At 43.9% G+C, this 23,075-nt stretch overlaps 2 protein-coding genes and 1 long non-coding RNA gene across 27 annotated transcripts in view; 2 read left to right on the top strand and 1 right to left on the bottom strand.

Moving 5' to 3' along the window:
- The window catches only part of OSBPL5 (oxysterol binding protein like 5), a 179,827-nt gene extending 168,300 nt beyond the window's left edge, over positions 1-11,527 (top strand). For all 24 annotated transcript variants that reach the window (XM_086892605.1, XM_023929030.2, XM_086892610.1 and 21 more), the window contains 7 exons: positions 448-537; positions 2,612-2,748; positions 6,390-6,575; positions 7,113-7,251; positions 8,394-8,511; positions 9,102-9,204; positions 10,186-11,527. In XM_086892605.1, the coding sequence (XP_086748731.1) occupies positions 448-537; positions 2,612-2,748; positions 6,390-6,575; positions 7,113-7,251; positions 8,394-8,511; positions 9,102-9,204; positions 10,186-10,321 (909 nt within the window). In that variant the 3' untranslated portion in view covers positions 10,322-11,527. The remainder of the gene's footprint in view (positions 1-447; positions 538-2,611; positions 2,749-6,389; positions 6,576-7,112; positions 7,252-8,393; positions 8,512-9,101; positions 9,205-10,185) is intronic.
- LOC111930790 (uncharacterized) lies at positions 8,354-22,812 on the bottom strand. The gene is made up of 3 exons (XR_002865305.2): positions 22,722-22,812; positions 19,060-19,192; positions 8,354-13,945 (listed from the first exon to the last, which is right to left on the bottom strand). It is a non-coding gene; the product is annotated as an uncharacterized LOC111930790 (long non-coding RNA).
- Positions 13,183-23,075, top strand: part of CARS1 (cysteinyl-tRNA synthetase 1) — a 42,083-nt gene continuing 32,190 nt past the window's right edge. The window contains exons 1-8 of one of the 2 annotated variants that reach the window (XM_086892598.1): positions 13,183-13,262; positions 14,457-14,547; positions 15,185-15,316; positions 15,463-15,574; positions 16,162-16,229; positions 16,863-16,952; positions 17,924-17,958; positions 21,191-21,236. In XM_086892598.1, the coding sequence (XP_086748724.1) occupies positions 13,209-13,262; positions 14,457-14,547; positions 15,185-15,316; positions 15,463-15,574; positions 16,162-16,229; positions 16,863-16,952; positions 17,924-17,958; positions 21,191-21,236 (628 nt within the window). In that variant the 5' untranslated portion in view covers positions 13,183-13,208. The remainder of the gene's footprint in view (positions 13,263-14,456; positions 14,548-15,184; positions 15,317-15,462; positions 15,575-16,161; positions 16,230-16,862; positions 16,953-17,923; positions 17,959-21,190; positions 21,237-23,075) is intronic. The other variant, XM_086892600.1, reaches the window with a different exon arrangement.

A 23,075-nucleotide genomic window follows, 5' to 3' on the forward strand; every position in this document is an offset into this window, starting at 1 on the left:
ACATGAAGTCATCAGCAGTTCCACACTGCGTTGCTGTCCCATAAGCAGGAACAGTCACCACAGGTGCTGCTCCTTTCCTTTGGACAAGGGTGCAAAGGCTGTGCTTCTGGACAGTGGGAAGGAGTTGTTCACATACATCTGTCCTGGTATCTGGCTGACAATAAATGTGTTTCCAATAGAGATGAGGCCTTGCACTCCTGAGTGTTAATACGCCTCAAGGCTTATCTCCCTACCTGCAGCTACAGTGTTTGTGGAATTGCAAACAAAAGGAAGGAGGCACAATGTGAGACAGACAGAATCCATGTTAGAATTAATTCTGCATTTCCTCAGGAACAGTGGAAGTCAAGCAGTTGCACTTTCCTTCCCTCCTGTTGCACCTCTGTGTTTGGCTCCCTTCCAGTCCTCACCAGACTGACCACATTTGCTGTTTCTCTTCTCCCCTGACAGCCCTTCTTCGGTGGCAGCACGAGCATTAATCAAATCTCGGGCAAGATTAAATGTGGAGAAGAAGTGCTAGCGACTCTCACTGGACACTGGGTAACATTTGATAATCGATGTTGCTGACAGGTTACCAGCCCATGGCTGCAGGGTTCCGGGAAGGGCTGCTAGCCCTTGGCAGGCTCCCTGCACTGGAATGGGTGCTGGGAGGGCTCTGTCCTGCCTCTTCTTGCCAGCCCCAGGGCATGCAGGTTAGCAGAGCCTGGGCCACACCTCTCTGGTACTTCTGGAGGTAATTTATGCTTCAGTAGTCCCATCCATCCACAGTGGGAGCTGCACTTCCAGAGCCTGGGAAAGCTGGGAACAGCAAAGGGGGTTCTCCATCAAAGCAAATGGTTCTGCATTTAGGGTCTGAGGCTTAGGACAAGCACTGATGGCAGGAGATACAGTGTGTATTAGGTGTAATTGCAAAGAGCTTGAGGCTGCCTTTTGTCTGGTGTGCTCAGTACCTCCCCAGTTAGATCGGGATCAGGGAAGAGCTTAGAGGATTTTGAATTCATTATTTTCACAGCAAACCTTGTTGGTGGAACACAGTTACTACCCTGTTCATCAGCCAAAGGACAGAGACACCAATTCAGTGAGGGTGTTATCTCTGTGGCCAGCTTGGAACAGTCAGCAGAGCACCTGGCACCCTTGTTCACCCAGAAGTGATTCACTCAGAGCTACCCTCAAGCCAAAATTCAACAACAATAAAGTTGCATAGTGAATGATGTAGTCTAATTTTGATTGGAACTCCTGTTACATGAAACAAAAGCAGTGAACCTTGGCTTTGGGCTGGACATCTGGGTATTTCTTTGAGCAGCATTTGGGCATCTACATCATCATTGTAGTTGGCCTATGCGCCCTTGCCAATCTATAGAAATTGCTGTTTCTGAGAAAAGATTTGTCTCATCTGAAGGAGGTATTTAAAGTAGGCCAGGTGAAATGTGCCTGGATAAAGCCCTTACTATAGTGAGATCCTAACCACGGTGTAGCCTTTGGTACTGGATTTGTTCTGTCAGGCAATCTGTCTTTTTACATAAAAAGCTAATGACCATTTTTAAATTTGGAGATTTACCCTTTCTAGGCATGTACAATGGATTTGCTCCATTCTGAGCTTATTTTCCTGCAGGATGAGCCCTGTCAGTGGTGAGTTGGGCTGGACTGTGGAGTAGCTTGTCTGCGCTGGGTCCTGACAACACCACCCATGAAATCCTGTCATTCAGGGGCTCTGCTGAGCCATGTAGTTGTGTGCTGCTCAGTGCCCAACCTTCTGCTTATACACTCCTCCCTTGATCTTTATCCTGGTAGTTTGTGATGCACAAAAATGTAGTGATGTATAAAAGAAGTTAAATGACTCTGTAAGCTGCTGCTTTCAGCTGTGTGCTGTGAATAGAGGGGCTGCCTTGCAGTGGGGTAGGGACAGTGTTGCTTCTTCTCCCTCCCCACTGGGAATACTGGCCTGCTCTCCTGGCTTTTATGTGACACCATCCAGTTTCCTGACAGAAATCCTTGTATCTGAATGGTAAATTGTCTGCCTCAGGGCCTGAAAACCTACCTGTATAAAGAAGGGAAGTAAATCCAAATGCCTCTCAGCCCTAAGGTCACAGCAGCTGAGTGCTTGTATTTATGCTTGTTAGAGATGCATGTAGTGGTGCTTGATAATTCCAGACTACCTCATCCTATCCACACTGGGGGTCTCTTGGAGATCTGGGATCAGTCCTGGAACTAGCATATTGGAATATAGGAGAGGAAGTCCTGAGGGAGACTTTGGAAAAGGTAGCCGGGGATCTTGTTTATATGTGCTGGGTGGTAGGTGAGAGAACAGTGGTGAAAGAAGAATGTCTTAGGGCTTCTGTGGGCAGTGAGGTCTGGGGACAAGACTTAATAGAAGGAACAGGTCCCTTTCCACTCTGATTAATGATAAACGTAGCCACTGTTTCTGGCAATGCCTTGCCTCATTCATTTCAGAAACCTTCAGGAAATGTTCAGTGAGATTTTATTGGCAAGAGGAGGAAAGCCTCCTAACCAACAGGTATCCCTTATCATCATCCAGGAGCAGCTTTGATTGGTCGGGACTAATTTCTACCTTAGTTTTCTGATTGTCATTAATTGACTTAGTTTTCCTTTTCAGGATGGAGAAGTGCATATGAATGAGCTGAAAAATGGGACCACAGAAATGTTCTGGAACCCGACCAGTGAAGTGCGGAGGCAGAGACTGAAGCGCCACATTGTGCTGTTTGAGGAGCAGATGGACTTTGAGTCAGAGAGGTGGGGAGCTTAGGGAACATCTCACTGCTGCTTCTCTCCTGGGAGCAGGGTTCTGATCAGCAGGGCTCCTCCAGTTCCTCAGCACGGTCCTGGAAAGGCAGTGACCTGCTTTGTTGGCACATACTACCCAACCATTTACCTCTTTCTTTCCAGACTATTAACTCTGGAGGATTTCTATGAATTACAGCTCTGAAATAGACCTGGGCTGAGAAATAGTGGAGGCTACATTTTATCTGCTTAAAATAACAATCCCACCTGGACTCCAGAGATCTCTGTAACTGCTGGAACATTTTATGAAAGGGCAGGATGTCATCCTGAGGTTGGATATCTTGTTAAGAAGGGTTATTTCAACCACAAGCTCTTAAAGTAGATGTAGGAATTGTGGAAAGTACTGGCATCCACAGAGCAGTACTTTGAACCACATGACAGGATTTTATGAATGAATATAATTAAACAGATGTTTAACCTTGCCTCAGATGAGGCAACCTAATCTCAGATGAGATCTCCAATGCAGTCTGCACCAGGCTTTGTAGGGTGATCTAGGTTACCTAAAAATGTGGTTCTGGCACTTAACTTAGTGTTGTGGTTTGACCCTGGCCAGATGCCAAGTATCCACAAAAGTTGCTCACTCACTCTCCTCTGCAGCTGGACAGAGGAGAGAAAATTTAATGAAGGGTTCATGAGTTGAGATAAGGACTGTGAGAAAATATTCATCAGTTACCATTGACGGCAAAACAGGCTCAACAGTAAAATAAATTTATTGTTAAAAAAATCAGACCAGGATAATGAGAAGTAAACTAAGCCCCTAAAACCACCTTCCCTCTACCCCTCCTTCTTTCACAGCTTTACCTCCTCCCCCAATGGCACAAAGATACAGGAGGGTCAGGGTTTCAGTCAGTTTATCACCCACCTCTTCTCCTGCTGCTCAGGGAGAGGCAGGGAGAGGTGTCCTTCTCTGCTGCACTGTGGAATCCCTCCCACAGAAGACAGTTCTCCATTAACTTCTCCAACATGGCTTCATCTCATGAGCAGCAGCTCTCCGCAAACTGCTGCAATGTGAGTCCTTCCCACAGGCAGCATTCCTCTCCAAACTGCTGCAGCATTGATCCACGGGCCTCCCCCAGGGTCACAGCTTCCACTTAGGCATCCACTGGCTCTGGTGTGGATCTCCTCCATGATCCACCCACAGGTGGATCTCTGCATCCCTGTGGATCTCCAAGGGCTGCAGGGCAACAGCCACTTCACCGTGGTCCTCATGAGCTGCAGAGGAATCTGGGCTCTGGCACCTGGAGCACTCCTCTCCCTTCTGCACTGCCCTTGATATCTGCAGGGCTGTCCCTCTCACATGTTCTCACCCCACTCTTCTCTGGACACAATTAAATCTGTGACACAACCTTTCTTTTGATTTCCTCCCCAGTATGTTATCACAGAGGTGTTGCCACTGTCCCAGCACTGGCCAGCAGCATGTCCATATTTGGAGCCATCAGGACTCTGCCAGATGTTGTGGAAATTATGGCACCAGAAGCTTCTGGAGCTTTTCACAGAAGCCACCTCTTTTGGCACCCTCTTGCCAAAAACCAGGCCATGCAAACCCAATATACTTAGCAAGTGGCAGGAATGAATAATGCACAACCGTAGAGTTGTTGAGCAAGAGTATTATGTGTTGAGAAAGTTATGTGGAGCTGGCTGTCTTTAAAGAAATTAGTTGTGCTTCCTCTCCACTACAGTCAGCTAGCACCAGCCAACATTCCAGCCAGCACATGATGTTTCTGCCTGGCTCTGCATTACACTGTCTGCTTCTCTGTGGACATCTGATTTTGGTGTTGCATCACATCATCCTAAAAAGATTACCCTTTTTATAGGTAAAGAAAGGGATTGCATGAAAATAAAAAAAACATGAAGATTTAGTTTGGACAGCAGTAGGCATTATGGGCAATAATGTCTGTATTTGTAACTTACAGGGCAGATTTGTTAACTCTGCAGAGCAGGGAAGACTGCAGTAAATTTATTTCTTAATCTTCAGAAGAATATTATTTTAGAGAATCTTGTTCTTGTGGGCAAAGAATCTCCAGTTCTCTGTTTACCAGAGTTTATGACTGACTCCCTTTGCTACGTCAGGGATTAATAATGATACATGCTTGTAAGGGAAGGAGGCGAAAGGGGAAGTTACAGAGATCCCTAACAGACATTCCACCAGACTCCTTATTATGCTGACAGTTGCATGAATAAATTGCCTTCTAAACCAGGTTATATTCTACCTAAATTGCTTAGTCTTCTCTTCAGTGCTGAAAATCACCTATTTTCACAATTGTTGGAGAATCTCTGAAGCTCATACTGTCACGCAGCTCACTGTGGAGGGTCTCACTGTCTGACACATGCAGCTCTTGATGGAATAATTTGCCCTTGTCAAACAATTTTGTGCTGTCCCTCTAAGGTTCATAGTTAGGGGATTCACTCTTTACACCACTGCATTCCTTAGGACAGGCTTTATACCACCCAACATTTTCTCCAGCTGTTATTTCAGTCCTGCAATCTCCATTACTGAGTTTCCTTCCTTTGTTTCTGGGAGAAAAGATTCATACTCAGAAATGGGGAAGTGACTTGTTTAAAATGAAAGGAAGGCATTGCTCTGCGTTCAGTCGATTATCTAAGAGGCTGCATTTTTGGAAGTGCTGTGTTAATGTATATTGCTAGAAATATAATGAAAGCTCCAGGATCACTTTTAAATTAAGGGCTTCACAGCAAGCTCCAAATTAAATGCAATAATGAATTCATCTTCTAAATGGCAGACTGGTGTTTTGTGGAGCTGGGAATACTGGAACAGCCTGGATGTCCTGTGCACATTCTAAGCACTAAAGCACCATGTTTTGGGAGGGCCAGCTGCTGTCTCAGAAGTATTTCCAATCTGAAATGAAGATTAAAATGCTCTGATTAGAGGAACTGTGGAGACACTGATCATAGCTTGGCTATAATTAAAAAAAAATACTGATTTTGCTCTGGTAGAAGGCAGATCCTCTTCCCCGGGAAGATGCTCAATGAGAACAGCTCTTATGACAGATCATGTATGCTTTGGCAGCTGCAAACAAGTGTTGGTGCTTGCAGCTTGTAAGCACAAGGACATGCTTTTTGCTTATGGATTGAATCAGATTCCCACAGATTTGATTATAAATCCTGTATAGGAGGTGCATGTGCAGCTGCAAGATGTGCTCATAAATTCATTTTCCAGTGTTTCTAAACTTTAAATATAAATCCTTTGTTTTGGGGATGACATTGACACAAAGGCTTCTAAACAGAATTGCCTGAAAGGATGAGGAACAGAACAGATTCTCCATCAATCACCTCTAAAGAGGCTGTGGATCCATGAGTTGAATACAACTTCCTTATGACTCAGCAATGAAAAATTTAATAATTGTTGTAGGTGATGTTATCTAAGAGAAAGTTCCTTCAGCAGTCGCTCATAGAGATTCAGTGTTGCCATTCTCAATTCCTTTAACTTACAAGTTAAAACAGAGGCTGAGCAATCCTTGTACTGTTCCACTGGTGTATGAATAGGCCTGAAAATTTTCTGCTTTAAAGTTCCAGCTGGCAAAATACATTGTTGGTTCTAAGGTGGTTTAACTTCCTTCCCTGATTATTCCTAGGCTTTGGCAGCATGTTACCAGTGCAATAAATAAGGGTGATCAACACAAGGCGACGCAGGAAAAGTTTGTGCTGGAAGAGGAGCAGAGGAATGCCGCCCGGGAGCGCAGGGAAAGCGGCACGGAATGGAAACCACTGCTGTTCCAGCACGATGCTGGGACCAATGAATGGCGCTACAAATACGAGGAGTGAGTGCTGGGCTAGGGGTTCCCAACACATCTTACTGCCTGAGTTCCTAGGGATGCAAACAGGACTACACACCTGTAACTGGAGCCCTGCCATTCCCAAAACTATGTCCAGAGCTTGCCCTTTCTGATCTCCATGTCATCACTAGATTACATATTCATGATACTAATTGGGAATAGCTGGAAATGAGGGCTTGGAAATGGAAAATCCACTATGCCATTGATGTAAATTCCTGTTGCTATAATCAAGTGCAGAATCATTTAGCAGAGATTTTCTGCACTGTTCAGAGCAGTTTACTGTGCTCTCCTCCCCTGGGCAAGAAGGGCAAAGCCTCTAGAGACTGAACCCCCTCACCTATTTCAAGGAACTGTGAATGTGCAGGGAACTATCAATTAGTCCTGTCACTGCATCTGGAAAGTCTAGCTACTGTCAGGAATGATTGCCTGCCCTGATGCATGTGGAATTAGTGTATTGGGCTTAACACACCCAATGTGGGATTTTTGCTTTGCTGATGAATTTTTTTCATTTGGTCTCAAAAGTCTAAGACCTTGGGATCCTTTGAACGACATTGCTCAATTTGAGAAAGATGGAATACTTCAGACAATGGAAAGACACTTATCCACAAGGATGTCAAACCACAAAGCAACATGCATAAACAATCAAATCACACGGCACAAGGTAAAAAGCCTGTTTTGGGGACTGTAATACTTCATGATTGTTTTGATACACAGCCCTTTTTCTACAGCATTTTCATGTAAGCACAGCATAGGCTGAAAGTTTTGTCTTGGGTAAATACAGCTTGTGAGCGTAGACCTGCAGTATTATACCATCATTAGCTCCAAAGAATTGTAATTACTGATTGACTCATTCTATCAATTTTGGCATTTTTCTTCCACTGTTAGCGACAGTGGCTCTTACACTGAATTTTTGTGCATGACTGAGTTGAACTTCACTGTTCAGTGTTTCCAAAGCAGAAAACTTCCCATAGGTTTTGGAGCACACAACCCAGATCCCCTGACTTCAGTTTCAGCCTTTGCCATCAGCCTTTATCACTCCCTCTCTCTCAGATAAGACAAGAAACATCTTTCCATCCTTTCCCTTAAACAGAGATTATACTCCCCTATTTCAGTGCTTTTATCTCTGGAGCAATACATGTCATTCATAACACATTTTGCAAATGTAGAGCTGCTAAATTAGAGAAGTATAACCCATATTACACTGAAAAACTTGTATCTTATTACGTACATAGACTTTTCTTTTATAATACTCTACATCTGAATGTCTCTGATTTAGTGGGGAAGTTGAGGTTCATTGCTTTTCAGACCCTGTAGTGAGAAGTTTGAATCAATGTATTTGGTTTACTCTGAGAGAGGGGGAGAAACTTACCAAAATGCATCAAGGAACTAGGCATAAAAATTCTGAAATGTTTAGATCCTTCATGCACCTTCTGAAAAATCTTTGCTGGTTAATTTGATTCCGATTTTTTCTTCTTTTTCAACTTTCTCTTATGTACCTCGCTGAGTTGGGTACACAACTCAGCAAAGGAACTATAAGATTCACCCATAGTATGTGTCAGTTAAAGCTACAAGAAGAATAATTTGGATAGATGTCTTAAGAAAGTTGTCATTTGGGGAGATGCTTCTGTATGAGGCATGTGTATAATATCCTTAAGTAGCTGCCAGAGTCCAGCTATTAGGATTGAGAAAGCAATCAAACTTCACAATCTCACACATATTTCCCAGCACCCCAAATTGTTTAAAGCAAACACACACGTCTTCAGTGTGATAGAGACTGTCATTTCTAATCTCTGTTTTAACCAGAGGTCTGCCAAAGACTGCCGGCGCCGCAAAACCAGTGATCAGCCGTCCAACCACAGCCAGAACACAGAGAGCAGCTGTTCAACTCCAGAGTCAGTGCAGGAGCTCTCAGATGATGATGGCAAGTATTTGGGTGTCACTGGGTTAGGCTTTAATGTTATTCCCTTGGTACTTTAATTCTTGAGCCAGCCCTGGGACATTTCCTGGCCCACTTAATACTGTGGGCTAACAGCCCACAGGCAGCACAGAGAATGTTCTGCTTTTCTGTTCTCTGTATGTGCTATTTCTCTTTCTGCTTTACAACAAGGACTTCCCAACTCCTGGAAAAATTGGAAAAAAACACTGTCATTCCAATCAACAAATAGGAAACGGGCTGTGTTTCTCTCTCTTTTCTCTGCCTTTGTTAGAGATGACCTTGAATGTGTGTGAGAAAGGGCAGGTGTGAGTGCTTCTTTCTCCTCCCCTCAGCTGAGGAGCATTATTTCCTTAGAGCTGACCAAGAAACACCCTGAGCCAGAGTCACAGACAGGCCAGTTACAGTGGCCTGGGTCTTTTGGGTGAAAGATTCTGTTTCCTGTTTCCTTCTCCCCATGTTTCCTTCTGAGAGTGTCCCCCCTAGTAGTGACAATTAGATCACGGCTACCCACTTGCTGTGTTTCATCACCAGAATGGTGATGCAAAACATAATTGTCCTTCAATACTTTGCCACAGGGTTTGAAAGCCTGTGCACTCAGTGTGGAAAAGAAATGAATCACCTGAAGGAAATTCACTCAGCTGTCTTATCCCTACAGAAAGCCCAACAGGACATACACAGGTAACCATTTTCTGACATGAATCAATGATTTTAACAGGCTAAAGATAACTTGTGCATTTAATTCCTTACTGTGGTCTTTGGAATGTCTCTGTGAGCTGCAGGAGTGCAGTACAAGTTGTTGTAGATAAAGTAACCAGTTAACACACCAGAAATACAAACCCACACTCTGCTTGAAAGAGTGAGGAGGAAATCTCTTCCTCTTAACGCTGCCTTTGTAGGCAAAAAGCATCACCTCAGCATGTTCCACAACTCAAGGTCCCGAAAAGGGCTGATCCACGCCCTGGCTAAAATAAATCTCTGCCAGGCAAGAATGTGTGAGGTGTCTCTTCTTGTTGATCATGTTGGGAATTTCCTGTTTGCTATGGAGATGCAGGGATGTGGCCCGAAAAACTGGGCTCCATGATGAAAATCACTAAACTCCTGTTTTTGTACAAATGGCTGGTTGCCATCTGAGGGAAGCAGTAACCACACCTGCTGCTGACAGAGGGCTTTGCCCTTCAGACTTCTGTGGGGAGGTATGAGCTGCTAGTTCTGATCCAGGGAGCCCTGCTGATTCCTCTCTGGGTGAGAAGTGTTATCCAGCCCTCCCAAGGCTTCAGTGAGGTGGGATCACATGAGGCCTACCATCTCTGGATGCCAGAGTCACTGGTGATTTAGCATCCCTGCAGCTCCTGGGGGTGTCCAGGACAGGCCTTGCATTTGGGAAGGTTAGGGAGTAGGTTAAACTCACAGGGTTATGAGTGGGTGCTGGATGAAGAGATTCCTTGTGGTTTGTTCCCTTCCCATGCCAACCAGCTGCAGCCAGAAACACTGATCTTCCTGTTAAAAAGAGGGAGGTAAAATCTGTGGAGGCATACTGCTCTGCCCCTGAGGGTGTCAACGAATTACAGGGGTCCCTCCTGGTGTGGAAATTCTGGGCACACATGTGTGAGGGCACACCTCTCTCCAACACACAAATAATCATATTGCTTTCTTTTGCAGAAACCTCAGTGCTCTGAACAAAAAGTCCTTCCACAGGAAGGCCTCTTCTGAAAGCTTCCTCCTGGACTCTCGCTGTTGGTTTCTCCTTTGCATCTTTCTTACGTGTCAACTCTTCATTAATTACGTCTTCAAATAAAATCACTACGTTTGGCAGCAATAATGATCACTGGCTGCAGGAGGGGGCCACTCACGCAAGGAGCCCAGCGAGGCACCAAAGCACTTTAGAACCAACATGGCAGAGGTGGAAGGAAGTGGAAAAACGAGGTTAAAAAGGGACCTAGGAACCTGCAAAACTTTGTTCCTGCAGATTACGTAATTTTTGCCTTTTTCATGTACATCTTCAAGGACCTCTTAACCTGTATGGGCCTTAATGCTGAAGCCAAATGTAGCTTTAATTGTGCAATTTGTTTTCTATGTTTTGTCATTTTCTGATGCAATTAATAATTACCCAGCAGTATTGGTAACCCCAAAATGGTAATCACCTCAACATTTTGGAAAAGCCACGGTGGCTTGGGTTATAGCTCCAGGAGTGAGGGAGAGCAGCTGAGGAGCTGCAAAGAACTGATGTCCACGGTGCCTGTCCGGCTGCCTTTAATTACAGGAGGGAGAACACTTGGTCCAAAAAATCCAGCCCCAGGATATTAAGTCATGATCTGTTTAGTCAGCCCACGCAGAATGGGACCTCAGGATGTGTTTTATTTTCCATTCCTCAGAAACTGTAAATATACACAATTTCCTAGAGCCATTCTTCTTTAGGAAATGGGAAGTATTCAGTGAAAGCTCCTCGCCTGGTTACGGAGCTGACTGGTGTCCTGGGTCTAGCCCATCGAGTGTGATGCTAGACACGCACGCCTGTTTGTAAAACATGGTCACTTACTATTATTGTTATTATTTGCTATATGGCTGTTTTATAATACCACACACTAGCATTGTAGAGAGAGATCCACTGCCCCAGCATAGGTGAGAAGGATGGGAGCGATGTAGGTGTACATGTTTTCAGTCTTAGGCACATTTATAGTCAAAGGTCAGGAAAGGGAGAGTTTTGACACTGCATTGTTCAACCCTGTTAATAGTCTTCCTATTTTACACCATTTTTTAAAGATTTGCAATATTTTCTGTAGACTGCAGACAATACTAAGCCTTTCTTTTCTGGCCTGAAGTAGTTCCAAGTGGTAAGTTCTGCTATATATACAGCCTTAAAATACTTAGTGGTGGTGCCATTCTGGGCTATCTTTCAATGTAAATGTTTCCAAATTTTTAAGTACATTCCTTGTCATATTCCCCAGTTAGGGGAAACCTGTTTGTGCTTGATATGTTGAAATAAAACTACACACAACTTTCAGTGGCAGTCTATCTGACAAATTATTTTGGGGTTTGTGTTTGATATACTTTGCATTTGATACTTGTATTTTACAAGTGAATCACTTTTTAGAGGAAAATCAACAGGAAATTGCCTCCAAGGATGTCAGACCTAGGTCATAGGTTAGAACAGCAATAGCAGTTTTATACCCCTCTGGCTGAAATTGTCAGAAATTGTCTGAAATTGTCTTCTAATTGTAGCAACTTCCACAGAAAGAGAAATGGTTCCTTTAATTTTCACTGTTGAACGTGGAAATGTACAAATTTGTCTTGAACTTAGGAAACCTTTATATCAAAGACTTGAGGATAGTGAGCAGATTGTTCCACAGAGAGAACTTCAGCTCTCTGATATGAACAGGCAGGGTAAGAGCCAGCATCTGGAAGCTGACTTTCAGAAAACTTATCACAAATAGTAATGGGTGGGAGTGGCTTTGTTATTGGCAAAAGTCTCCAGAAAACCAAAATATTCTTCACCCTTGAGGAAACATCCTTGAAGAATATCAACATTACTGATCCAGATTAGGTGCCTTTTTGAAGGACGTCATCCTAGTCCTTACTCTTTCTTACATCCAGACTTACTCTTTCTGAGGAAGTCTGACCTGTGCTACACAGTGTAAAACTCGGTGAGGGGGAGTTGCTTCTGCCTGCCAGAAATATGTGGCTTCAAAGTGCTCCTGGTTGGGATACATCCAAGTGTTATGATGTATAACTGTATGAACATATCCACTGTGGAAACATATCTCCTTTGAATACTTCAGCAAATCAGCACATCTCTGGCCTGCCAGCACAGCCTTCCTCATCACACTCATCCTGCTTTGGGACATGTATTTGAGTTACTGAGAGGAGCCTCTCCATTTCTGTAGGGCTATTTTACATGCCTTGGGTACATCTGTATCCTGGCTTTGGGAAATGGGTACCAAACAACAACAGAAGAAAATTCAAACAACCCAAGCTCCCCTGAACCAAAGAGGAGCAGGGCTGAGCAGGAAGGCTTCAGTTGTTCTCAGTGTGAGTGCTGGAAATTGTTTGGATTATTTCAGTTTTACCAAGCTACAGAGCCACAGGAATTTTCACTAGGACTTGCAGCTGATAAAATAAACAGTTACATAAGAGCAGCAGTTCAGTGAGAGAAAGTAGCAACATTCACAAACTAGTTAAGAGTCAGCAGAGGAAGACCTTCCAACATTTAGGGCTGCTGCCACAGAGGTTAAACAATAATCCAAAAAGGAGCAGCCTATGAATCCTTGTGCCATTAATTTTAATCCAATTTCTGGAGGTGAACGTTCCTACATTCCAGATACACGCACATGGGAAATGAAAAGTATTCTTGAGGAAAATCATGGCCAGAAACGTTGTTTCTCTAGGAGGAACAACTGCTGAGGAGAAACGTGGGAACCCTTTTAAGGCTTTAGAACATCCGGTTATACGCACTTCGTTTGCTCAGTGTTGGAAAAGTTCTCCTTACAGCCTTTCACCCTGCTTTTTGTGAACAGGGTGAGCAGCCCTTCAGCGCCCGAGGTTTAGGGGAAACAAATGAGGCTATTTTCTGAGGCGGGTTTTGTGCATCCCACAGTGGGACGGGAGGGCGGGGAGGGCGCCGCCTCCGGTGCGCACAGCCCCACCCGCGGGGATAAAAGCGTGGCTCAGCGGGGGCAGCCAAAGCGATGGGCGCCGTCATGGGAGCCGGGCGAGCGCTGGGACTGCTGCTGCTGCTGCCGGTGAGTGCCGGGTGGGACCCTGGCCGGGGCTCGTCCTCCTCCTGCCCGCCGCCCAGACAGAGCCCAAATCCTCTATTTTCAGGGGAAAAAAGTCTTCCTCTAGCTCTAGCATGAAGGAGCCTTGTGGGTTTTTCTATCCTTTTCTTCTTCAAGAGATTTTAGTAACTTTGCCGAACTTTTTGTTCGTGTTTGGTGTCTCGGGGAATTTCCTGCGCTGTCGTGAACCCCGAGCCCTCAGGGAATGGCAGCAGGGAGCGGGCCTCCGCATCCCTCCCTAATGCACTCACTGTCGCCCTTCCTTTTCTCCTCCGGAAAAAAAAAAAAAAAAAATTACAAGCAAGAAGTGAGTTCTTTAATGGTCTTTGTGCTATTTAACTGTGAAATTAGAAGTTTTCTCGGCTCTCCACAGTTACAAGGAAGACATTGAGTCTATCGCGGAAAGAGTTGAAAAGGCAGGATCCTCTTGGTTTTAGCTTAGAAGTTACCCACTGGTGGCAATCAGTGACGGGGAGCTCGGCGGCCCCCTCTTCCCCTCCTCCTGCTTTTGTTCTAGAGGCTTCTTTCGTATGTCTCGTGAGGGGTGTGACTCAGGTGTACCAGCACCGAGCTTGCACTCTTTAGAGGCACCTGTCGCTGGCACGGGAGCTCTGCCGAGGAGTGCACGGCCTGCACGGTTCTTCCTCCTGAAAAGAGAAAAAAGAAAAGAAAAAAAAACATACCCAGTGCTCCCCCGCATTGTTAATGACTCAGCTTTTCACTAGGCTCAGATTGGAGGTGGGAGACGTGTTGGATGAGAGGGAGTTTCCTCGAGTTTGCATGAGCAAGATTAGCACTGATTCCGATGAATTAAAAAGATGGGGGAAGGGAGAAATGCACAACGCAGAAACCTTGGAGTCTGAAGTTCAAGTGCAGTGAGCTAGTGGAGAGAAAATTGAAGTTTATATGGAAGCAGGAATGTTTAGCAATAGTTGCCTGAAACCCATTAGCCGCTGCATGGTGCTGCCTTAACCCCAGCTTTGTGTTGGCAATTACTGCTGACAACTAAGTGAGCAGCACTTAGCAGAAATTAGGTTGGGTTTCCTCTGTGGCTTCCCATAAACTTCTGAATGTGTTTCCAAGTCTTTACAAGTTAATCCCCAAGATAGTTATCATGTCCTGGGAGGATGAATCACTCTAGCTGCCTGTTTGCTATAGGTTATGCTACTGACGATGCCTGGAGCCCAAGCGAACTGTGGGGAGACAGAGTACTCCCATCAAGGTCTCTGCTGTGTATTTTGTGAAGCAGGTAAGACTTTGAGCAGTTACAGCTGATAGCTCTTGTTTCTTAGATTGCATCTAGTGAAAGTCTAAGCCTGGTTGAAGCTGTGATGACTTCTTAGTGCACTAAAGGCAGGCTCTATTTTCAAGTGAGAGCCCCTTAATGCAACAGCAAATGACTGGGTGAGGTGCTTTGGCATCAAGCCAGGAAGCCTCTGCTTGTGTTTGAGGTAATTTAGTTAATATAAAGGATGGCATTAGGGGGAAATCTGATATTTCTGTGTCCATAGGCAAAACTTCAGTATGGTTTTGCTCTCCCCTCCTTGCACAATGCGTGCAGATTTAACAAGTTTTGTACCAAGACAAAACCTCTTCTTAGTATCAGAAACTTATTGGTGCTTTTAGATGGGAGAAAAAAAGTTTATTGAAAGTAATTCTCCCTGAGCTTGCCCCATTCCTTAGCAGTGGTGTGTCTACATGGCTCCCTGACCTGCTGCAATTGTCTCATCCTTGGAAATGTGCCTCCTGACTCTCCTGTGCTGCTCAATTTGTGTGGCATGCAAGGAAGGGTTGAACTCCCCAGAAATTTGTGTTGTGATATCCTGGCTTAGCATTTTGTCAAAAGATCCCCTGAGATTGCTGCTGCCAGTTCTCTTCTTCCACAGGTACTTTTGTTGCTGATCACTGCAATGCTTCACATTTGAGAGGAAAATGTGACCCTTGCAAAGAAGGAAAAGAGTTTACTCCTCATGCGAACAGCTTGGAGGAATGCTTGCCTTGCAGACAGTGCAAAGAGGGTACCAAACCTTATGAAACATTAACCATTTTCCCTTTTTTGATATGGAAAAACCTGGTCTTCATTGAGCATATTGAACTTAAAAGTAAATTGCCTTTATGGCCTGTGTATAATTTTTGCACTCGCTAAGTTATATTTTCTTTTTAGATCAGATAACACTGAGATCCTGTACTCAGACACAGAATGCTGAATGCCAGTGCAAACAAGGGTATTTCTGTGCTGATGAGGGCTGTGAAAGATGTCAGAGAAACAGTGAAATGTAAGTTTTAGAATAAGTACTATTTTCCTTCTGGGAAATGTTAGAGCTCGGGCCCAATCTGTGCCAATAGCTAACACATGTCATCAGGCTGTAATTAATTGCCCTGAAGCCAATGGCATTATTCATGCATTTACATTTTGAATGTCAAAACCTGTGATGCTGAGACCTAGAAAGATGTTGATTTGCGTGTCATTGTGCTTGTTGCTTATGGCTGTAAACTTGCATTTTTCATGTATTCAGGTTGGTATTTCCCCAGAAACACACTTGAATGAACTTTCTGGCACCCAGCTCAAAATCTCAGGATGTAGAACTAAACTAACTACACAAATAATGCCTGCACTTGGTGGTTTTTTACTTTTCCCCCTCCACTTAGAAGCTAACACACATTAATTTCATCTGCTTTGCTTTTATTTAATCTTGTAGTCTTATCTTGGATTGTTTAAAAGTGCACTTCTATCAAAGTTGATGCATGTTTACGCATGTTCCATTCATGGTTTTAAGCTCTGTTTGAAAAATAATCAGGCCTGGACAGAGCTATGTATTGCTCTGGAAGTGTTGGTACAGCTTTGTGTTATCACCCATTTCAGGCACCCGGACGGGAAAGAGGTTGTGCTGAATTCCACTGATGCTACAGACCCAAGCTTGCCCAATCAAGGTGTAGTATACAAATCCCACTCAGCTTGGTTTTTGGGTCTGTGGCTTCAAGCTAATAACACTAGAGCTGTCTGTAAAACAGTGGTTTCAACTACTGCATCATATTTAACAGCAGCTGCATTTTGGTCTGGGAGTTACTTGGTAGAGACAAGTTCTCAAAGGGATTGAAAGGATAGACCACCTTGTGTTTCACTTGGTGAAAAGCTACCTGTATTGCCTGGTTCTTCAAGCTGCAAGGGTGACACACTTGAAAGTTATAGATAGTGCAAATATGTTTACTGTGCCTGGAGTAGCTTCTTCTGCCAGGAACACACACTGTCCATGTTACAGCACCCAAAGCTTGCTATCATCTTTTGCATACTTGTTTCCCCTTAAGTGTCTCTCCAGAAAACCCTGTAGCTGTATTGCATCTCTCTGCAAGTCCCCGTTGCCTTTGGGAGCGTGTGTACATGATGCACAGTGCAAACAAGTACTCACATGTTCAGGGCAGCTGAGAGTCCCAGTGCCTTTTCCAGGACAAGCTATCTGGGTTGTTGTATTAGTTCTGGGCTTATGTTTTTTTTCTCTAGGACAGCAAGGAATCACTTTTTGGGGGAGTGTTTCAGTACTAATTTTTTTTTTTCTTACTTTTCAGGGCAGGGAGCTCTTGTTTGGGTTATTCTGGTGTTTCTGTTTGGTTTGGTTCTGCTAATTGCTGTTATTATAAAGCTGAAGTGTAATAAAGGTAACTACTTGCTTATTATCCATGAAATTTGCTTTCCAGGGTTAGGCAAAGTATGCACTAGGGGCTATCCCTGGTTCTTGTGTTGCCTTTCAGGGGACCTGTTTAAGCTTTAGTTCATTTAGCGTGTGATTGAAGTTAGCAAGTCCTGTGAAATGAAGAATTTAATTTGGTAAATAAAATGCATGATTCATAATCCTTAACTATGAACTTTCTTATCTTGCTGACAGATGCCTCTGCTTCAAAGCAAGATTGTCGTAAGGTCCTTATAAAGGACTTCTCCAATCTGCTTGCCTTGTATTGGCAAAGAGGAAAAACCTGTGTGGATTCAGATGCATGGGGCGAAAAGTAGCAACTAATTAGATCACTAATTACTTTCACTGTGTTTGGCTGTGGAGATTTTTTTTTCTACAGATTGGTACCCTTTAGTCACTTGAACCTCTTAAGTGAATATTAGGCTGATAAGTCCTGTATGAATTTATTTTTTAGCGGAAACTGAGCTGTTTTCCTTGGAAACTTCTATTTCCAGCATTGTGTATGAAAGTATTTTTGCTACTTGTTTGTTTAAAATAATATTGAAAATTATTCTGAATTTTAAATGCTAAGTTTGTTCAAATCATGTCTTACTGATTGTACTGCAGTAAAGATTTCTGCCTGTTCTTCTGTATTTCAATAGCCTATGCTGAGAAACAAAAGCTGGCATAGAGGAGGTTGCAAGACTGGCTTAAAAGCCAAACAACATCTTGTGGTCTGCATTTTACTAGGCAGGACTCTTCTCTGTATTAAGGCACAGTGTTGTGCTGTTGGTGGAAGATAAGGGTGAAATGTATGACAGGTCAAAGAAACTAAATGGCTTTTAAAAGATTTGGCTGTGTTACAAAATTTTCTATTGCATATAAGTCTTGTGTGAATTCAGCCATCTTTAAGTTGCTGCAATTCTTGTAAGTTTCTTAAACACTGATTTTGGTTTTCAGCTGCCTCAACTGGTGAAGATGCAGAGGGAGGTCTGGTAAGTATGTGATGAATCAAGCGTTTCATCTCAGTCTAATTGTTCACAGCCTCATTGTACCTTGATCCATAGCCCTCAATGTTTGTCTCATTGTAGATATCTGGTAGGATGTGTTCCTGTGATGCAATAAGTCGTGATTCATACAAGATCAGATATTAATTCACAAGTGCCTGATGCATTCAGTAACTGCATGTGTCTGCTGCAGTTGGCCTTGTCAATACTTGGAAACATTTCAGAGCCTGTGACAAGGATGCTTTGGAAGTGGGGGAAAAAACTTGGAGTAGCTGCAAGTTTTTGCTTCAGACTGTCTCCAAGTGATACTTTGATCCATTTAATTTCCTCTTTGCTGCTTCAGATGTGTATTCCACAAGTGATGGCAGCTACTGTTTACCTGTATGGTGGTATTCGAGCTCTCATTGCATTGTTGACTTCAAATTTGTTCACAAGATTTAACCACTCCTAATCCAGTAGTGATTGAGTCTACCTGCCTTTAGGCTCATGACACAAGCTCCAGACCAGGACCTGACAGTCTGAATTCTTGGTTGTAAGCAGTCCCAAAAGAGGAGGAGTTCTGGGCTGAGAGCATACCAGTCCCAAAGTACATCCCTACAAAAGGCTTATCCAGCAGAGAATGGCTACTGTCATACGTTTCAACTTGAAACTTGATACACCCTAGTATCCTGTAGTCAAACACTATTTCAGAACCCTACTGTTTGAGTCTGAAAAAACCTATTGCTAGTCTAGCATTCTGCAAGATAGAAATACAAAACTGGAAAAAGTAAATACAAGCTGGCTTTAGCTTCTCTAGTTAGAAGCTACATCCCTACCAGCACCACAAGGCAAAAATGAACTCAAGTCTTAGTTTCACACAACAAATGTTAGTCTTGATGAGGAGCTACGGAAAATACCTAGGCTGTTCTCACAGTGTGTATGCAGTACTTCTTTCTCCCTGGAGCTTCTCTTGTCCCTCACCAATGCATTGCCCACCCAGTGTGTGCATTCTTTTCTAATGTAATTAATTAGATATTTTGAGTAATTAAATGCTCAAATTATTTATGAAGACTGAAGAAACAGAATTGAAAGAGCTGTTCAAAGGCTCACCCTAAACTCTGTTCTTTTTCTTTCTTAAGGTCCATAAGTGGCTCAAATATGTGAAACACCCCACGTTTTTTGTTGGGTTGACTCTCCTCTCACGCCCTGGCCAGATTTGCAGCACTTCATCCACTTGTAGAAGCTGATGAAGAAACATGAAAAAAAAAAATGGTCAAAATGCTGTAGCATAGGAATAGGCAAATATATCTCTTTAATTTGAATAAAATGGTTGTAGAATGATGCAGTTACAAATTGGTGCATGGTGCCACTTGTCTCTCATGTAAGAGGTGTCACAGGCAGATGCAAAGTCTGCACTTGGAATGCTCATGCTGCTGTAGGAGCTTGTTTGCTAAGCAGAGTTATACTGATGCAGTCCTGAGACCGAGTATTTTGGCACCTACACACTTTCCCTTCCAAAGAACCAGCGAATTCATACTGCTCCAATGCCCCAACAACTGCTGATAATTGAATAGCTGATGCTGGATTTTGAAACAAAAGTGTCAGCCATGCTGTGCTCTTTCAGTCATGTGGATTCCTATTTAAGAATTATCCTATATAAAAAGATTAATGTCTTCAATGTGTTTATACTCTTAAATATAAAGTGTTTTCACTGAGAATGATGTACAACTGCATGTGTGATATGTGGGGTGGTTCCCCCTCACATCCCTGCCTATGCATGTTGGCCACATTGTGGTCTCACCTGTGGGTCACTGACCCTGTGCAAGCAGAAAGAACTCTGGCTTATACGCACAATGACACTGCACCTTAATAAACACTAGTCTTGGGCAGAACAGTTACTCCTTATCCTCATTTTCTACATCTAACAAGCTATTCCTAAAGCTTGCCAGCTTTAGCACTACCTGTCATGCTGGACGTGCTTCTCTGCTTTGTGCTTGTATTGTTCATGCTGAGCAGCTGGTGCTGTGCTCCCTGGCTATGCTTGTTTAATGAATTGACAATGCAAGAAAGGAAGGGAGCCTTCCTTACTGGCTTCCCCTCACAAAAGCTATGCAATGGACACGGGTGCTCACTGGCTTCTTTCAACTGATTATAGTTTGTGAATCTGCTAGGAAAGCTAATCCAGCCACAGCCAGCCCAAGGTAGTGCACTTCCACAGAGCTGACAGGCTACTGGGCATCAGTTCTGAGCATCAGTCTTGACACAGCAATAGGCTTGAAGTCCCTGGTGCTGTTAAAGCAGCTCAGGTGCAGCAAGGCAATTTAATTCCCTCCTGTTCTAAGAGGGGTGCCTACCTCCTGTACCTAGAGAGGAAAAAGCAACAATCCACATTAGTAAGAACATCAGGAAAAGTTTCCTGTGGTGGTTGTGGAGGTAACTTGTGAGCCTTACCCTGCATCTATTCCAGTGCATTCAGAACAGCCAGGGAGGTGAAGAGTCAGGCTCTGAAACCATTTGAAGTGTAATTCTGTAAAGGCTGTAACTTTGCCAAATTTTCAGCTGTCCTTTTGTTTCCCTGATACTTGGTGACTTCAAGTATCTCCTTTTCTTCCCACAGAAGAAAATAGCAGAAAGTAGTGTGGTTTCTGAGCCGGGTGCTATCCTGTGTAGGAACTGGAAGTGCCATATGGCAGTGTGGTTGAGGAGGATTGCTAAGTCCTCACTGTCAGGAAAACCTGTCCAGAATTCTGCTTTTCAGCAGAATGTCGTATCTAATGTTCCAAGTGGAACTCCAGCAAATTGTAAGATAAGTGTACATGTGTGAAATTATCATTGCATTTTCTCTAATATAGGTGTCCCTTTAGCTGAGCTCTTAACTAGTCCTAGAGCTTTCAGGCAAAACAATAGAGGAAACTTTGCCTTAAAGATGTAATAGGAAGTATGGGAAGTGATAGCTTGGGGGGAAAAAAAACTTCAATTCTCCATTTAATTTACTCTGCCTCATTCATCTCCCCAGCAGAAGCTACTCTTTTGCTATAGCAGAGAATGTTGCCTTGGAGCCAAGTAGCACCTTTGTGTCACCTGCAATTTTCTGTACCCCAGTACTTTTCTGCTCTGAAATCTGCTCCCCTTCCCCTTTTTGCTGTGTGTGCTGTAAAAGCAAGCTGTCAAGCAGGTAGAAAAATAATAGTGAGTGAAGCACCCTGATTTGTTGGAGTAATTGTTCAACTTTGTATTACAGGTACAAGAATTAAATGAGATAATTGTTAAAGATCTCTCTCAAAGTGGTAAGTAATAAATTGCCAGTACTCAGAATTTGGTTTTTTTCCTCTTGACTTTAGTCTACTTAAGGAGTAGTATAAAGAGGCTAATGATTATTGGTTAGAGCTATAAGGCTTCCAGTTTACTGTAAAATTTGCTGAAACAGGATTATTGCTGCATTTGTAATCCCTGTGGTTAACTCTTCTACTTTGGAGCATGACTTTTCTGCATGGGAGTATAGTGCAGACATGATTTTAAGAATAAGAATGGGACAGATTTCTGAAACATGTTTTAAAATGAGTCTGCATTGCAGCAGTGTACTCTCTTTTACTCAGTGAGGTGTAAGTCAGAGTGAGAGATCTCTCTGTCAAATGTCCCCTCACCTGGAAGAGTACATCAAACCTCCATACATCCACCTGTACCCAGCAAATTGTGCTGGATGTCCAAGCAATGGGTTTTGCTTGTGGTGGTCTTGATGTGGCAAACCTATGATAGCAGCCTAGTGAAGTGGTTAAAGTTTCCTCTTCAGTAGCCCTGCCAAGGGAACATGCCAGTCAGTGAAGCCTTCCTCAAAACCACCTTTACTGGGTGGTGTCCTGCCTTAGGAGACCACTTCTGAGATGTGCACTTTAGCTACTTTCAAGATCACTTAGCAGAAAACCTGTTTGTCCTGATGCTTCTTAGGTGCCAAAACCTGCTGCTATTTGGTAGGTGCAGGTATTGGCTGAAAATTAAGGGGAAAGTATGTATGGGAGCTATGGAAAAAAAAACCCAAACCCTCTGTTTTAAATTCCAGTGATGGATGATGTGTGCTGTGTGTTTCCTCTTGCAGAACTGAGCAAGACCTTTGATGTCTTTATAAAGGAAGTACCACCACAACAGTGGAAGCAGCTTAAGAAAACACAGCTACAGGAAAATGATATTGATAAAATTATTTCTAAATTTCCTAATAATAGAGATGAAAATCCTGTAAGATGCTTCTCAGGAAAGTAATGTGTATTACTAATTTACTGGATGCATTGAGGCACTGGATGCATCAATAATGAGGCTTATTACAACAAATCGAACAACTAGAAGCTGAAGATTAATGTCTAGGAGGAACTGCAAAAATGTTCCTGGGTACATGTGTGTCTTTAGACTTCTTTAGACCCTGACATGAGGGTGTCAGGAACTGCTAGTAGAAATGGAGTTGATGCCCTCCTTATCTCATGCAGAGACCTGGAAGGTGTGAAATGTCTCTGTTGTTTTCATGTTTACATGACTTTCCTACCTTTGAGTTGTAAAATATGAAACTCAGGTGCTGGATGCCTACTAGGGAACCAAGAGCTCTGGCATCCCTTAGTGTGTGGCCGTGCTGGGCTGTCCCAACCTGGGTGGCAGGGACCAAAAGTCCGCTGCTGTTTTTGAGAGTACTGTGATGCTTTTATTTCCGAAAAGCTTTTGTTCTGTATCGGACTGCTTAGCACAGTTATGTTTGAAGCACAGCAATAAAAGCCTGGCTGAGACGGAACCTGGCTCTGGGATTTTGTCCTGGCGGCGGCGCCTCTGTCCTCGGAGCTATTTAAGGAAAGGCGGGCGGCGGCAGTCGGAGCCGGAGCTGGCACGGCGCTGTTGGGTCTCGGGGTGGCCGCGATGCTTTCGCCGGTCATTTCACAGCCGGGCAGTGCCGTGTGGGGCCGTGCCGAGCGGGGCAGGGCAGTGTGGGGCTGGGCCGTGAGGGGTGGGGCCGTGAGGGGCAGGGCCGTGTGGGGCCGGGCGGGTCAGGGCCGTGTGGGGCCGGGCCGGGCAGTGCCGTGTGGGGCCGTGCCGAGCGGGGCAGGGCAGTGTGGGGCTGGGCCGTGAGGGGTGGGGCCGTGTGGGGCCGT

The sequence above is a fragment of the Cyanistes caeruleus genome, chromosome 6, assembly GCF_971803275.1.
Source record: "Cyanistes caeruleus chromosome 6, bCyaCae1.hap1.1, whole genome shotgun sequence".
In the NCBI taxonomy this organism is placed as follows: Eukaryota; Metazoa; Chordata; class Aves; order Passeriformes; family Paridae; genus Cyanistes; species Cyanistes caeruleus.